At 40.0% G+C, this 16,128-nt stretch overlaps 1 protein-coding gene across 1 annotated transcript in view; it reads right to left on the minus strand.

Moving 5' to 3' along the window:
- The window catches only part of LOC124867120 (neural-cadherin-like), a 40,539-nt gene that overhangs the window by 287 nt on the left and 24,124 nt on the right, over nucleotides 1–16,128 (minus strand). Inside the window, exons 4-7 of the mRNA XM_047363390.1 lie at nucleotides 5,000–5,168; nucleotides 4,602–4,772; nucleotides 3,118–3,290; nucleotides 2,422–2,589 (exon numbers count right to left, since the gene is read on the minus strand). Of these exons, the coding sequence (XP_047219346.1) occupies nucleotides 2,422–2,589; nucleotides 3,118–3,290; nucleotides 4,602–4,772; nucleotides 5,000–5,168 (681 nt within the window). The remainder of the gene's footprint in view (nucleotides 1–2,421; nucleotides 2,590–3,117; nucleotides 3,291–4,601; nucleotides 4,773–4,999; nucleotides 5,169–16,128) is intronic.

A 16,128-nucleotide genomic window follows, 5' to 3' on the forward strand; every position in this document is an offset into this window, starting at 1 on the left:
AAGTGCCCCAAAGTTGATACAAGGCTGCATGAACCCATGATTTCAGTTTTTGCACCAAATCTTGACCCTACCACGTGAATGTTGCAGCTAAAATCAAGTAGTCATAAGTTGTTATTGTCCGGTGTTGGTAAGCTTATGTGAACTGTGGTCTTAGTTTCCTGTTTGCAGCTGACAGAATTCGAAGACTGTGTGGTCTACTACTGCTCCAAGGTTCCATGTGTCAAGCATTTGGAGATGGTATTCTGCTTACCTTTATTGTAATGAGTGCATATTTAAGCTACTGTTGACTTTATATCACAAACAGGTTTGAAAATTCACCTCTGACCTTCTTTTTCAAAGTTTTTGTTTTCATTTTCATCCACAAGCTAGATTTGTTTTCTTTGGATCATTCTCTATAAACCTAACATATGGTTGTAAATGAAAGACCAGTAAATTAGCAGGTTTTGAAATACTCAGATCAGCCTGCCTGCTACCAACAACGTCTCAATTTAAATCCTCTTTTGTCCACATTCTAATACTTGGTTTTGAATTTCCGCAAATCGTCTACATTATGTCTAGAGGTCTACACAAGTACAGTTGTTATCATGTGACTGGTTGATTAGCTCTTTCTGTTAAACCATTGAACCGGTGTACCAAATAATGTGGCTGGTGCGTATCGCAGTCGCCAGACCAAAAAACATTGATGCATTCTTTCTTTGCAAACAGACTGGAATGTACAGGTCCTTCTCAAAATATTAGCATATTGTGATAAAGTTCATTATTTTCCATAATGTCATGATGAAAATTTAACATTCATATATTTTGGATTCATTGCACACTAACTGAAATATTTCAGGTCTTTTATTGTCTTAATACGGATGATTTTGGCATACAGCTCATGAAAACCCAAAATTCCTATCTCACAAAATTAGCATATCATTAAAAGGGTCTCTAAACGAGCTATGAACCTAATCATCTGAATCAACGAGTTAACTCTAAACACCTGCAAAAGACTCCTGAGGCCTTTAAAACTCCCAGCCTGGTTCATCACTCAAAACCCCAATCATGGGTAAGACTGCCGACCTGACTGCTGTCCAGAAGGCCACTATTGACACCCTCAAGCAAGAGGGTAAGACACAAAAAGAAATTTCTGAACGAATAGACTGTTCCCAGAGTGCTGTATCAAGGCACCTCAGTGGGAAGTCTGTGGGAAGGAAAAAGTGTGGCAGAAAACGCTGCACAACGAGAAGAGGTGACCGGACCCTGAGGAAGATTGTGGAAAAGGGCCGATTCCTGACCTTGGGGGACCTGCGGAAGCAGTGGACTGAGTCTGGAGTAGAAACATCCAGAGCCACCGTGCACAGGCGTGTGCAGGAAATGGGCTACAGGTGCCGCATTCCCCAGGTCAAGCCACTTTTGAACCAGAAACAGCGGCAGAAGCGCCTGACCTGGGCTACAGAGAAGCAGCACTGGACTGTTGCTCAGTGGTCCAAAGTACTTTTTTCGGATGAAAGCAAATTCTGCATGTCATTCGGAAATCAAGGTGCCAGAGTCTGGAGGAAGACTGGGGAGAAGGAAATGCCAAAATGCCAGAAGTCCAGTGTCAAGTACCCACAGTCAGTGATGGTCTGGGGTGCCGTGTCAGCTGCTGGTGTTGGTCCACTGTGTTTTATCAAGGGCAGGGTCAATGCAGCTAGCTATCAGGAGATTTTGGAGCACTTCATGCTTCCATCTGCTGAAAAGCTTTATGGAGATTAAGATTTCATTTTTCAGCACGACCTGGCACCTGCTCACAGTGCCAAAACCACTGGTAAATGGTTTACTGACCATGGTATCACTGTGCTCAATTGGCCTGCCAACTCTCCTGACCTGAACCCCATAGAGAATCTGTGGGATATTGTGAAGAGAACATTGAGAGACTCAAGACACAACACTCTGGATGAGCTAAAGGCCGCTATTGAAGCATCCTGGGCCTCCATAAGCCCTCAGCAGTGCCACAGGCTGATTGCCTCCATGCCACGCCGCATTGAAGCAGTCATTTCTGCAAAAGGATTCCTGACCAAGTATTGAGTGCATAACTGTACATGATTATTTGAAGGTTGACGTTTTTTGTATTAAAAACACTTTTCTTTTATTGGTCGGATGAAATATGCTAATTTTGTCAGATAGGAATTTTGGGTTTTCATGAGCTGTATGCCAAAATCATCCGTATTAAGACAATACAAGACCTGAAATATTTCAGTTAGTGTTCAATGAATCTAAAATATATGAATGTTACATTTTCATCATGACATTATGGAAAATAATGAACTTTATCACAATATGCTAATATTTTGAGAAGGACCAGTATATTTCTGTTTTTCCTTTCATTTGGTAAACGTTAGCAAATGTGTTTCCAAAAGAACTTGCTGAGTCCGGTAGAACATCTGCAGGCCAACATACCACAATAGGTGTATCGCGAACAGTGTTTTCTGGTATGACCACACTGTAAGTGTCTTTTTCCCACTGTGGAGGCTGGTTCTTCACATTGGTGATGGTGACAGCCAGTTCCACTGAACTGCTTCTGTTTCCTCCATCTGTTGCTACAATCTCCCTGGTGATGTATGTCCTCTGTGAGCAAAAAAAAATGAAGTTAAAGAACAGGAAAAGAAGGTTGACATTATGTTGGCAATTACAGAGTGAAGAATGCTGTGCATTTACATCACAAAGATTTAAACTAACAATATGCTTTGCTTATTCCATAACAGCTCTGTACAACTGACTAGTGTGAATTAGTCTGGAATAATTTTTTAGCTTCAACCACTCTAATTGCAGGAGTTATGTTGTGTCTTTGATGTAAAGTAAAGGAAAAGCTTGGGTTGTTAGTAAGAGCTTGGGCCTGGAAGAGGTTGAGATGTGGAGTATGTAAATCATTGCTTGAGAATTTTTTATCTGTTTCTCATTCCAAACAAGATAGATTTTTTTCTTGCAGAAGACAAAAAAAGGGAGAGTTATGTCAGAAAACCTCCTCTGGGCAAAGACAGGGCTCTTGTGAAGACAGAACCGCAACTGTCATTAATAAAAAGTTAAAATATAAACATTCTCACTTTCTATCATACTGACAGAAAATCTTATTTTTTGTGACCTGAATTCATTTACCTGTGAGATTGGCTGGTTGACGTACACCCAGCCCGTTAGCGGGTTGACCCTAAGGTACTCTGGCTGCTCACCAGACATGGTGTACATGATAGCTGCATTGGTGCCAAAGTCATCGTCATGAGCTGCCACCCGCAGGAAGCTAGTTCCGATCATCGTATCCTCACGGAGGAAGTCTGAGGGAAAATAGGTTCTGAGCTGTTTGCAGATTTTGCTCTTACTTCAATACGGTGGTACAGTACTATGAAAAAGAATTTCCTTCTATTTTTGCCCTTTTGTCACACCTAAATGTTTCAGATCATCAAACAAATTTTAATATCACAGATAAACAAGTAGATATAAAAACTTTTTTCAAATGATGATTTATATTATCAAGGAGAAAAGCTATGCAAACCAACATGGCCCTATGTGAAAAGATTATAGCTCCCCCTTGGTAAATCATTTATTAACTGTGAATAACCCCATTTTTTGGTTTAGTCTAAACACACTGAGGTCAGATTTTTTATTTTTTTGCCAAACCTATAGAATAACATAATCACTTAAATAAAACCTGTCTGACAACATGAAGTACACTAAAAGATCTTAAAAAGCATAACATTATGCCCCAATTTAAAGAAATTTAAAAAAAGGATGGAAAACAAAGTCAGTGACATCTATGAGATTGATGACTTACAAAGCCATTTTTAAGGCTTGTGAACTCAGTGAACCACAATGAGAGCCATTAGTCATAAATGTAGAAAACATGGAACAGTGGGGAACCTCCCCAGCATTGGCTGGCCTACCTGAATTTTTCATTAACTTATTGGTGACTCATCCAGGATGTCAATTAAGAAACCAGAGAAATATCTAAAGTTCTTCAGACCTAACTCGCATCATTTAACATCAGTGTTATCATTTAAAAAAAAGGAAAGAGACTGGGGAAAAGGCATCTATAGCATGGATCCAAGGTGGAAACAACTGCTGACCAAAAACAACACAAAGGCCCTTTTCCAATTTGACAGAAAACATCTTGATGATTCCCTAGACTTTGGAGAAAATATTCTATACTGACAAGACAAAAAGCAGAAGATTTTGGAAGGTGTCCTCTTCATCTGGTGTAAAATTAATACAGCATTTCAGAAAAAAATCATTATACAGAGAGTCAGATATGGTGGTGGTAATGTCATGGTCTGGGGCTGGTTTTTTGCTTCAGGACCTAGACAGCTTGCTGTAATTTATGGAACCATGAATTCTATATGGATGGTTAAATGAAATCATTGAATCAATTGAAAATTGGATTTATATTTTATCAGGTTATCGCAGTCTCATAGTCAGAGTTATTAGATGATCTAAAACATCTAAGTGTGACAAAAAAAACAAGGAAGACATTTTTAAAGTGGTAAAAACTTCTTGTTGTGGATGCAGTCTTTTAAAAAAAACACAAAAAAAGTTATTAAGTCAAACTGTAGAATATTAGCAACTCAGTGAGAGGCACAGTATCTGCTTACACTCATATCGGAGGTTCTCAAACTTTGGGCTGTTGTCGTTCTGGTCCAAGATGAGGATGTTGAGCTGACAGATGCCAATCAGGGGGTCAGTCGCCTGGTCAGTAGCAGTCACTGTCACTGCATATTCCCGTTGACGCTCCCGATCAAATTTCCGGGCAGTCACAATTACTCCTGGGAATATGGGATATTGATGATCAGAAAGACAACCAAAACCAAATTATCTCCATCCTCATACTGAATGAATCTGCTAAGAGGATTCTGGCAGCAAACTTCCAACTCTACTAAACTTGCAAACACTGAGCTATCATTGTGCCGTTGTACCAAGCATGACAAATATGCTAAAAGTAAAGGAAAGGGAAGCGGCATTAGAATTGTCAAGTATTTGTGTGTTTACATACCAGTATCAGGATGGATACTGAATGCAGGCACTGTAGAGTCTTTGTGCATGAAGCCATACGTGACCCGGCCATTGGTGCCTTCGTCTGCATCCACAGCATGAACCTGCAGAACAAACGTCCCTGCTGGTTGGTTCTCCAGGACTGACGTGCTCTCTCGGTACTGCTGACACTGAGGAAAGTAAGAGCGCAGAAACAACAGTCGCAAAGAAGATAGGATTATTACAGTAAATTTGAGAAAAGTAAGTAGAGTGTTGTATGTGTTGAAAGGGCAAAATTAGGAGATTAAGAGGTTTTGCAGGTGGAAGAAAAAAAAAAAAAAGAAGTAGAATGCTTGTATGGAAATTGTGTCTACTTAGCGAAGGGAAGTCTTTTTTATAAACTGGTCCCTTTTGGACCATTTAAGATAACTTTTCTGAAACTACGTGGTACTTAGGTTTAGTGGTGTATCCAAGAATTTTTAGTAAAAATTATTTAATTTAAAAAAGGAGTCATATGATCCTCATATAAAGTGAGCCTGCTAGTCTGAATAAATGTATCTGGAAAATGAATGCCTAATGACATAGAAACCCAGGCTGGATTTGAGTATACTGAAAGCAGGCTAACATAATACTGCTAGTTAGTGTATGTGGTGTTCACGGAATAAAATATATAGTTAAAAAACCATCACAATAATTTCTTCCCACCCCAACTTGACAAAGAAATGATGAGTGGCTGAGGTGATGAGCGGCTGAGATCTCGCGAGAGTTGTGCGTAAGTAATATGGCGGTATATTGGTAAACAAACACGACAGAACTCAGGTAAAACAGGTAAAACAAGCCAATAAATTCAAGCCGAACATAGAAACGTGTAAAATACTAACCACTGTCTCATATTTTCCCTATAAAAAAAACTGGACGAGGAAACCTTGGACAGCCTGGAGAGCTACGTGGACGTTTTGATAACATTGTAATGGGCAAGCCACAAAAATCTCCACCCATGGCCACACCAACATCAAAACGCACCCATTCAGAGTGCTCGGCCAGCAACTCCCCTATCTCTCCAGAGAAAAACTACGCTGATGTCCTGGACTCTATCGATAAGAAGCTAACCCGCCTGGATGCCCGTCTCGCCCTGGTGGAGGTTCTCCACAGGGAATTTCAAGCTCTGAGGGAGTCTCTGGAGTTTAGCCAAGAACAACTTGCTTCGCTCACAGCTAAGAACCAAACACTGAGGGATAGCGTGAAAACATTCACCGATGGAATGACACAGCTGTCAGGAGAAAATAAAAAAATGAAGGAGACCATCCTGGATATATAGGCTCGGGGCATGTGGGACAACCTTGTTTTCTCCAGTATCACACAGTCCTCTAGATGAACCCTGGCTAGACGTAGAACAGACATTATGCAATAATATGAAGATTTCGAATCTACCATTTATTAGCTCAAATATAAAATGGTATGTATGCTTCAAAAGCCTCAATGTCAGCACCTCTCTGGCAGCATGGTGGGAATATCTAAAAATGACAGGGTCTTCACTAATCCCATGCAGACGTACACCCATCTGGAACAACCCTGACATCCTACAAAAAAATAATATGATACATTTTCCATATTGGAGGAGTAAAGGAATTGAATACCTGGAACATATATTTGAAGGAATTCAGTTCATCCCATTTAACAGATTAATTATACAATACGGGATGGACAAGAATACATTTTGAGAATATCAACAAATTAAATCTATAATAAAAAATAAATTTAGACTTAAAAACGTTGGGTTACAAATGCCATCAAGTGTACTAGAGTTCCTAAAACTCAACCCCCGCGAATTAATGTCTAAAATATACAGGACACTGTCTAATATAGATGAATCAATTTCCCTTCTTATTACGAAATGGGAGGTGGACTTATCAGTTAACTTTGACCAAACATTCTGGTCTCAGATATGTTACAGAACTTGTAAACTGACAAGTAACCCCAGTTTGCAATTAATACAATATAAAATCCTTCATAGAGTATACTGTACAGGTCAACGGATGTTCAGGATGGGCTTGGCACCTTCTAGTACTTGCTTACACTGCACAAGCAATATACCAGACGATTACATCCATGCACTATGGTTATGTACACCCGTTCAGAAGTTCGGGAGCCTGATATGTGAAGACTTATCAAAGTGTCTGAAATGTAATATTTCACCTTCCCCTTCAGTTTGCGTGTTTGGCAAATTCAGTTCACATGGTTTTCACTGCCTTATGCATCGCTAAGAAAACTATCCTCATGAACTGGAAAAATAAAAACCTTCTTAAAATTAATCAGTATAGAAATTTTCTGTTGGATTATATAAGCCCTGAGACAGCTTCTGCCTCCACGTCAGATCAATCTCTGGTCTCTGGTCCTGGCAGGTATGTCGCTGGGGTTTTGGGCTGGTGCATTCCCGGGCGCCCGACCCTGGCTCGGGGACCTTTGGTGCATCGGTGGGCATAGGGGCCTCCGATACTGGCGGGTAGGTCCCATCTCATTGCAGGTGCTCCTTCCTTCAAGGAGCACATTCTGCTGGCGGGGCGGAGGATCTGTGGGAGGGGGTGTGGCAGGGTCAACCTGGGTGTCCAATGTCTTATGTGCTCTGGGAGTTGTTCGAATGTTGGGGTGGGTGTAGGTTTCCTTCTGGGGTGGGGAAGGGTGGTTGGCCTTGGATGGCCTCCCCGGCAGGGAGGTCTTAGCCGGCGTTGATAGGGATGTACTACACATACAATTCCTGAACTTATAACACTATAGCATAGCACAGTAGTAATCTATTTCATCTTTCCACTTCCATTCTGTACCTCCATGCCCATCTACTGAAACCATTGCATATCAGTTTACTTTTATTTGTAGTAAGGCATTCTAGTTTATTTGACTCTGAGATTAAGACCCAAAATACCTCTAACACACCTCTTCTGGTTAGATATTATAATGTATACTAAAGTCACAAAACCGCATAGCCTTACAGCAGAATAAGGGTAGATTCTAAAACTTGACATTGAATTGGCAGCTGTCAAAGAAGATGTGATACCTCACACTGGAGGGTATCATCTGAAACACTGAGTGGCAGATGGCTTCATTTTGTACCTGGAAAAGTTGGTTATGAAACAACTACAGTGGTGCGAAATGTGATGAATTTTTGTGTAATGATATAAGTTCAGAATGCACCCTCACTCTCACTGAACAAAAACATGTGATTGTTGCTTGGTGAGCTTCCCACTGATGTATCTTCAGCTTTAATTGGCATAGAATCCTAATCTTTCGGTAATCTTTGTGGTTCTATCACATGACATCTTAAAATGTATAATGTTTTAGCATCAAAGCAGTAATATTTTAAATCCCTGTCCTGATGTTCATATATTGGCTCACTTGAAACCTAGGCTGAGGGACTCCTCAAAAAAGTACAGCTATATCTTGCAGGTTCAGTATGGTGCAAGAGATGCACCATACTATATAATGAATAAAGACCCTGAGAATACCCTAGACAAATGTTTAGATTACCACTGAACAACAGAATAAGCATTCCTCGTGGCAAACTGCAATTAGTCTTTAGTGGCTGCTTGATTACTTGAAAAAAAAAAAACAACTAAGAGGCGTTCTAAACTGATCTAGCTCCAATCTGGCATTGTCACCAAAAAAGCTTTTGGTTATAGAGTAGTTGGTCCAATGGGATTAACTAAGTCCATTATATTCCTTGTGTGATGTAATCCAACACTTCCATACTTGATTTTATTCTATCTATCACAGACGTTGTCAGACATGTATCGAATTATTGTCTTCATTTCTGTTGTTGTCTCCCATTGTGCAGCTCTCTCATCTTTCTCTTTAGTCCTTATACATCAACTGTTGTTTTTTGGTGTCTGACTGAAGTATTGATGTCTCACTCACTTCAGGGAAGACATCTAGTCCCTTCATGCCGTTTTTGATGCCTCCCTTTGGCGCCGCCTAGTTTTCAGATGCATTCGTGTACCCTTTAGTTCCTCCCTCTCCAGAAGCCTGGAGCAAACACTTGTGAATTAGATAAAACTATGCAGGCTTCAGTGCTGGAACAATTAACCAGAAGGGTCACTGGGAGTGCACTGTGTTACAAATGGCTTGTTAATGTAAAACAAATTGCTCACAGGTTATTTGGAACAAATGTTTTACATGAAAATAAACAAGAAAAATGCAGTGAGATGCAATGAGCAGGTGCAGTGTCAGGCTTATCATCATCTCGCAGGATTACTCAGGGTAATGTGCACAACTCTCTGCCTGAATATAATTGAAAAATGTAACTGATACCATTAACTTTAAACTCTACAAAAAAACAGCCAACAGAATCTTCAATAGATATCTCCAAGACTTCAGACTGATTGTGGTTGTCCCAATAACTGTTGGCCCTTTGCACCCACCTAGGATAGTCTAGGTCCCAATAGGTCCTCACAGATGTGCAAAAATATATGTGGAGTCATGTATTGATTTACCGTGACTGATTTTATATTTCTTTATTAATAAAATACTCCTTATATTTCATGGCTTTCAAGTATCAGATGTCAGGATCTAGAAACTGTTAAAGACTACATACATACTATATATTTATGTATATATACCATGACAACCACCTGAATTCTCTGTATGCATGTAGCATTGAATGAGAGAATAACTTAAAATCAATCAGTCTGATCTCATCACAGCTTGTCCTTAAGCTAGGTTTAGACTTGACGCACTGAACAGGGCACGAGGGTGCGTGCGCCAACAGAGATGGAATTGGCCTCCCCTCCTCATATGAATCTGTAACTTAACAAGAAACACAATCATGTTGATAAGAAACAATGTTTTTGTTAGTGCACGCAGCCGTTTTTGGTATGTGACATGAAGCGTTTTTTTCTCTCTTTTACTACATTTCCAGTGGTTATGCAGCATGCTTCCCTGTGTTTTCAGAGAATGCTGCACCAACGTTAGCGTCAGGTATAAAAGCCTACAGTCCTTGCTCTGGTTCGTGCGCCTTCAGCAGAGTCCTGCGCGACACCCTGAATGGCGACTATAACTGAGCCTTAAGACAAGCTTTATTCCCTTCCCCTGCCTGTATTGTGTTTTACTATTATTCAAGTGTGGAACAGTGGACTTTATCACACCTGATTGTTTTGTGAAATGAGTGCGGATGTTAATTTTATTACCCAGACTCTGCGTAAACATCAGGAAAACTGTACTTACTTTGCTAATACACTTATTAATTTCTGAAAACATGATGCAAATCTGCCAGGTGTGATCCTTGATTCTCACTTATTTGACCAAGATGGATAAATACTGCAAACTGATGCGCCAAGGTGCATGGACCCCTGCACTGCCTATACCCCCCACATCACCCTTTTTTTTACAGCATAGTAGCAAGGACAGGTTGTACAAAGAAGGATATCTGCTATCTGTAATTGTACCACAAGTCCAATGTAGACCACGCTTGGTGTATACAGTGGCTTGTAAAAGTACTCATACTCAAGGGGTATGAATACTTTTCCGCATATTGTCAGATTACAACCACAAACATAAATATATTTTGTTGGAATTTTATGTGAAAGACCAACACAAAGTGGTATATAATTGTGAAGTGGAACGAAAATTTACATGATTTCTTTTTTTTTTTTTTTTACAAATAAAAAACTAAAAAGGCCGGTGTGCCAAAGTATTCAACCCCCCTTAGTCAATACTTTGTGGAACCACCTTTTGCTATAGTTACAGCTGCAACTCTTTTAGGGTATGTCTCTATGAGCTTTGTACATCTAGTGGCTGAAATTTTTGCCCATTCTTCTTTGCAAAACAGCTCAAGCACAGTCAGATTAGATGAATAGCAGTTTTCAGATCTTGCCACAGATTCTCGATTGGGTTTAGGTCGGGACTTTGACTGGGCCATTCTAATGTTTAAAATGTTTTGCTTTAAACCATTCCATTGTAGCCCTTTGGCTAGCATTGTGGCTTACGTTTAGGGTCGTTGTCCTGTTGGAAGGTGAACCTCCACCCCAGTTTCAAGTTTTTTGCAGACTTCAACAGGTTTTCATACAAGATTGCCCTGTGGCTCCATCCATCTTCCCATCAACTCTAACCATCTTCCCTGTCTCTGAAGAGAAGCTGCCCCAGAGCATGATGCTGCCACTAATTCAATTCAATTCAATTCAGTTTTATTTATTTGGCGCTTTATTTATCAAGGCACTTCACAACAGTCAGGTACATACATTCCAATTAATCCTAACCATTGAACAGTGCAGTCAGATTCAGTTATTTATTCAAATTGGATAAAAAGTTTTTCTGTCTAAGGAAACCCAGCAGATTGCATCCAGTCAGGGACTTGCAGCATTCCCTCCTCCTGGATGAGCATGTAGAGACAGTGGACAGTCACTGGCGTTGACTTTGCAGCAATCCCTCATACTGAGCATGCATGGAGCGACAGTGGAGAGGAAAAACTCCCTTTTAACACCACCATATTTGACAGTGGGGATGGTGTGTTCAGAATGATGTGCAGTGTTAGTTCTCTGCCACACATAGCATTTTGCATTTTGGCCAAAACTTCAATTTTGGTCTTGTCTGACCTAAGCACCTTCTACCACATGTTTGCTGTGTCCCCAACATGGCTTCTGGCAAACTGCAAACAGGACATCCTGTGGTTTTCTTTTAACAATGGATTTCTTCTTGCCAATCTTCCATAAAGACCACATTTGCGCAGTGCACAACTTATAGTTGTTCTGTGGACAGATTCCCCCACCTTAGCTGTGGCTCTCTGCAGTTCATCTAGAAATCTTTTATAGCCTAAGCCTGCTTTAAACTTCACCACGACTTTATCCCTGACCTCCTGGTGTATTCCTTGGACCTCATGATGCTGTTTGCTCCCCAATATTCTCTTAACCAACCTCTGAGGCTGTCACAGACCAGCTATATATATATTTTGTACTGATATCAGATTACACACAGGTGGACTCTATTTAGTCATTAGCAATCATCAGGCAACTTCTGAAGGCAACTGGTTGCACTCAGACTAAAGGGGGCTGAATACTTTTGCAAACCGCATTTTCAATTTCTTATTTGTAAGCAATGTTTTAAATCATGTATAACTTTTGTTTCACTTCACAATTTTATGCCACTTTGTGTTGGTCTTTAAATTAAAAATTCCAATAAAATATATTTATGTTTGTGCTTGTAATCTGACAATATGTGGAAACGTTCAAGGTGTGTGAATACTTTTACTAGCCACTGTAGATGGACCAGTACTGTGCGTACTGTGTTCAGCACTATATGCTTGGTTAGCTATGATCATGCAGTTCCAATATATTTCAATTTTTTATCTATTTGCTTTGCAGGATTTTCTGCTGTGTTTTTACATCATAATTACAGGTCCTTCTCAAAAAATTAGCATATTGTGATAAAGTTCCTTATTTTCTATAATGTAATGATGAAAATTTTATATTCATATATTTTAGATTCATTGCACACTAACTGAAATATTTCAGATCTTTTATTGTCTTAATACAGATGATTGTGGCATACAGCTCATGAAAACCCAAAATTCCTATCTCACAAAATTAGCATATTTCATCCGACCAATAAAAGAAAAGTGTTTTTAATACAAAAAACGTCAACCTTCAAATAATCATGTACAAGTTATGCACTCAATACTTGGTCGGGAATCCTTTTGGCAGAAATGACTGCTTCAATGCGTAGTGGCATGGAGGCAATCAGCCTGTGGCACTGCTGAGGTCTTATGGAGGCCCAGGATGCTTCGATAGCGGCCTTTAGCTCATCCAGAGTGTTGGGTCTTGAGTCTCTCAACGTTCTCTTCACAATATCCCACAGATTCTCTATGGGGTTCAGGTCAGGAGAGTTGGCAGGCCAATTGAGCACAGTGATACCATGGTCAGTAAACCATTTACCAGTGGTTTTGGCACTGTGAGCAGGTGCCAGGTCGTGCTGAAAAATGAAATCTTCATCTCCATAAAGCTTTTCAGCAGATGGAAGCATGAAGTGCTCCAAAATCTCCTGATAGCTAGCTGCATTGATCCTGCCCTTGATAAAACACAGTGGACCAACACCAGCAGCTGACACGGCACCCCAGACCATCACTGACTGTGGGTACTTGACACTGGACTTCTGGCATTTTGGCATTTCCTTCTCCCCAGTCTTCCTCCAGACTCTGGCACCTTGATTTCCGAATGACATGCAGAATTTGCTTTCATCCGTAAAAAGTACTTTGGACCACTGAGCAACAGTCCAGTGCTGCTTCTCTGTAGCCCAGGTCTGGGGAATGCGGCACCTGTAGCCCATTTCCTGCACACGCTTGTGCACGGTGGCTCTGGATGTTTCTACTCCAGACTCAGTCCATTGCTTCCGCAGGTCCCCCAAGGTCTGGAATCGGCCCTTCTCCACAATCTTCCTCAGGGTCCGGTCACCTCTTCTCGTTGTGCAGCGTTTTCTGCCACACTTTTTCCTTCCCACAGACTTCCCACTGAGGTGCCTTGATACAGCACTCTGGGAACAGCCTATTCGTTCAGAAATGTCTTTCTGTGTCTTACCCTCTTGCTTGAGGGTGTCAATAGTGGCCTTCTGGACAGCAGTCAGGTCGGCAGTCTTACCCATGATTGGGGTTTTGAGTGATGAACCAGGCTGGGAGTTTTAAAGGCCTCAGAAATCTTTTGCAGGTGTTTAGAGTTAACTCGTTGATTCAGATGATTAGGTTCATAGCTCGTTTAGAGACCCTTTTAATGATATGCTAATTTTGTGAGATAGGAATTTTGGGTTTTCATGAGCTGTATGCCAAAATCATCCATATTAAGACAATAAAAGACCTGCAATATTTCAGTTAGTGTGCAATGAATCTAAAATATATGAATGTTAAATTTTCATCATGACATTATGGAAAATAATGAACTTTATCACAATATGCTATTTTTTTGAGAAGGACCTGTATATAACAATCACTTATTTATTTTATTATTATTTTTTATATTATGGTCTGGTTTATTTTCTTACAACAAGAAATAAAGGATGAATAGGATGTTTAAAGGCAGACTACTGAAAAGAAAATGATCTGTCTTCTCATCACTCATTTTGGGTGGTGTAACAGACCTTAAATTTCAATCCAGTGCTACTGATTGTTTTTGTTTGTTTTGCTTTTTGTTTTCTGTTGTTTCAGGGGATGGGCTTGCCAAAACCAGTCCAACTTTGGCAGACAGTGTTAACTTAGGCAGCACAGAGCCTACAGCTTCAATGGTTCTCTACAAATTCCTGGTATTTGGCGTGCCTCTAGTTAAAAGCCCACCTCATGAGGCTAAAGGTTAGTAATGAATGTAATAAGTGCCAGTGGTGTCTGTAGTCTCACTGCCACTGGGAAATACTCTCATATCAAGGAGAGTGGCTGCTCTGAATCACCACCTTTCTGTTTGCTTGTCTCTTTCTTTCACTGTCTTGGTCTACTGATGCAGCCCAGAGCCCCTGAGGGGCTACAGCATGTCATAAGATCTGGAATGAAAACAAGATAAGGGGGCATTTCTGCTTCACTGTCCTGTTCCTAACATAACCTGGGATGTCTTAAGTTAATGACCTACATGGTTCTGCAAAATGATTTGTATTATTTTCATGGAACTTCTCCACATTTTGCCCAACAAAAAACAACAATCTTCAATCAATTTTAATTGTGACTTTATGTGATAGACCAACACAAAGTGGTGCCTAACTAAAGTGGACAAAATAGAGAAAGTATGGCATACATTTGTATCCAGTCACCTCTATTTTTATACTACTTAAAAACAGTTAAAGTAGTAAATAGAGTAAACAGAGTCCACCTGGGTGTAATTTCATGTAGGTATAGGAACAACTGTTCTGTGAAGTCCTCAGAGGTTTGTAAGATAACATAAATGAGCAAACAGCATCATGAAGAAAGACAGCAGACGTTTGAAGCAAGTTTAGGTTCTAAAACAGTGTCAGTTCTAAAACAGCAGACAGCACAGTTTAATCCATCATCTGAACATAGAAAGAGTATGGCACAACTGCAAACCTACCAGGAGATGGCTGTCAACCTAAACTGTAGAGGTGTAGAAGGACAGGCATTCATACAGAAAGTATTCGGTACATCACTTTTGGGTCTGACTGCCATCTGTGTTGGATTCAAGTACAACCAGCACACTCAATTGTCTATATCTCAAGCCAACCCCAAAGAGATTTAAACCTTTTTAAGTCTTATTCAAAAGTTCCTAAACAACAAAATGACAACTGTTAGATGTTTTTGTAGTATAATTTATCATTCTACCTATTGTCTATAACCACTTATCCTTTATTAACTGACAAAATCAGGCCAGATCTCCACTTAGTTCTATAGTGGCCATTTTTTCAAATGCTAGAACATACTGATGAAAACATCCTCTGTTATATTTTACATATTTTGAATTGTTAAGTTTTTCTTGGAAGAAGCATATGTGAAGTATCAGGAGATTGTTTGTCTATTTCAATCAGCCTCTACTTAAAAAGGAAGAGAGGAGTGATTCAATGCTTGAAGTGGCACACAGCAGAGACCCCTGAGAGATAGAATTACTATTAAGTATTAGAACTGAGCATAAATTTCTAATACAGTGTTTTGCAGTAAGCAATAACTTTTTTTGGTGACACTATAGATGTGTAGTGTTGTTTTAACCAGAGTGTGCAACTTCCTTTCTGCTGGGCTGCAACGTATGTGCACAGCCATCCATGCTTCTTTGAATTAAGTAAAGTTCATGCTTTGTCTTCACTGCCTTGTGCATTTTCCAAAACTACAAAGAAAACAATCCCAATCAAAACCAACTTGATTCAACCATGGGATTTATTAGCAGTTTAAAAGTTAGATTGGTTTTCACTTTTGACTTTTGTCCTACATTATCCTTTTAAAGACACAAATTAAGATGGCTGCAGAATCCCCCTTTGCCTTTTTGTGCCTGCCATCTTTCATCTACGTTCCTGCCTAACAGAACATGAAGCAGAAAGGAAAACATTTGCCGTTTCACTTTCTTCTAACAAGAGTAAGCAGGCTGTACATGGCAGGCTCCAACCAAAACACATATCCACATACCCACACACACACCTTCTATTCTTGGCTTGGGTTGGGTTACCTCAGGGAGCTAAAAAGTCACCTCATTTAGA

This window comes from Girardinichthys multiradiatus, chromosome 4, assembly GCF_021462225.1.
Source record: "Girardinichthys multiradiatus isolate DD_20200921_A chromosome 4, DD_fGirMul_XY1, whole genome shotgun sequence".
Classification (NCBI taxonomy): domain Eukaryota; kingdom Metazoa; phylum Chordata; class Actinopteri; order Cyprinodontiformes; family Goodeidae; genus Girardinichthys; species Girardinichthys multiradiatus.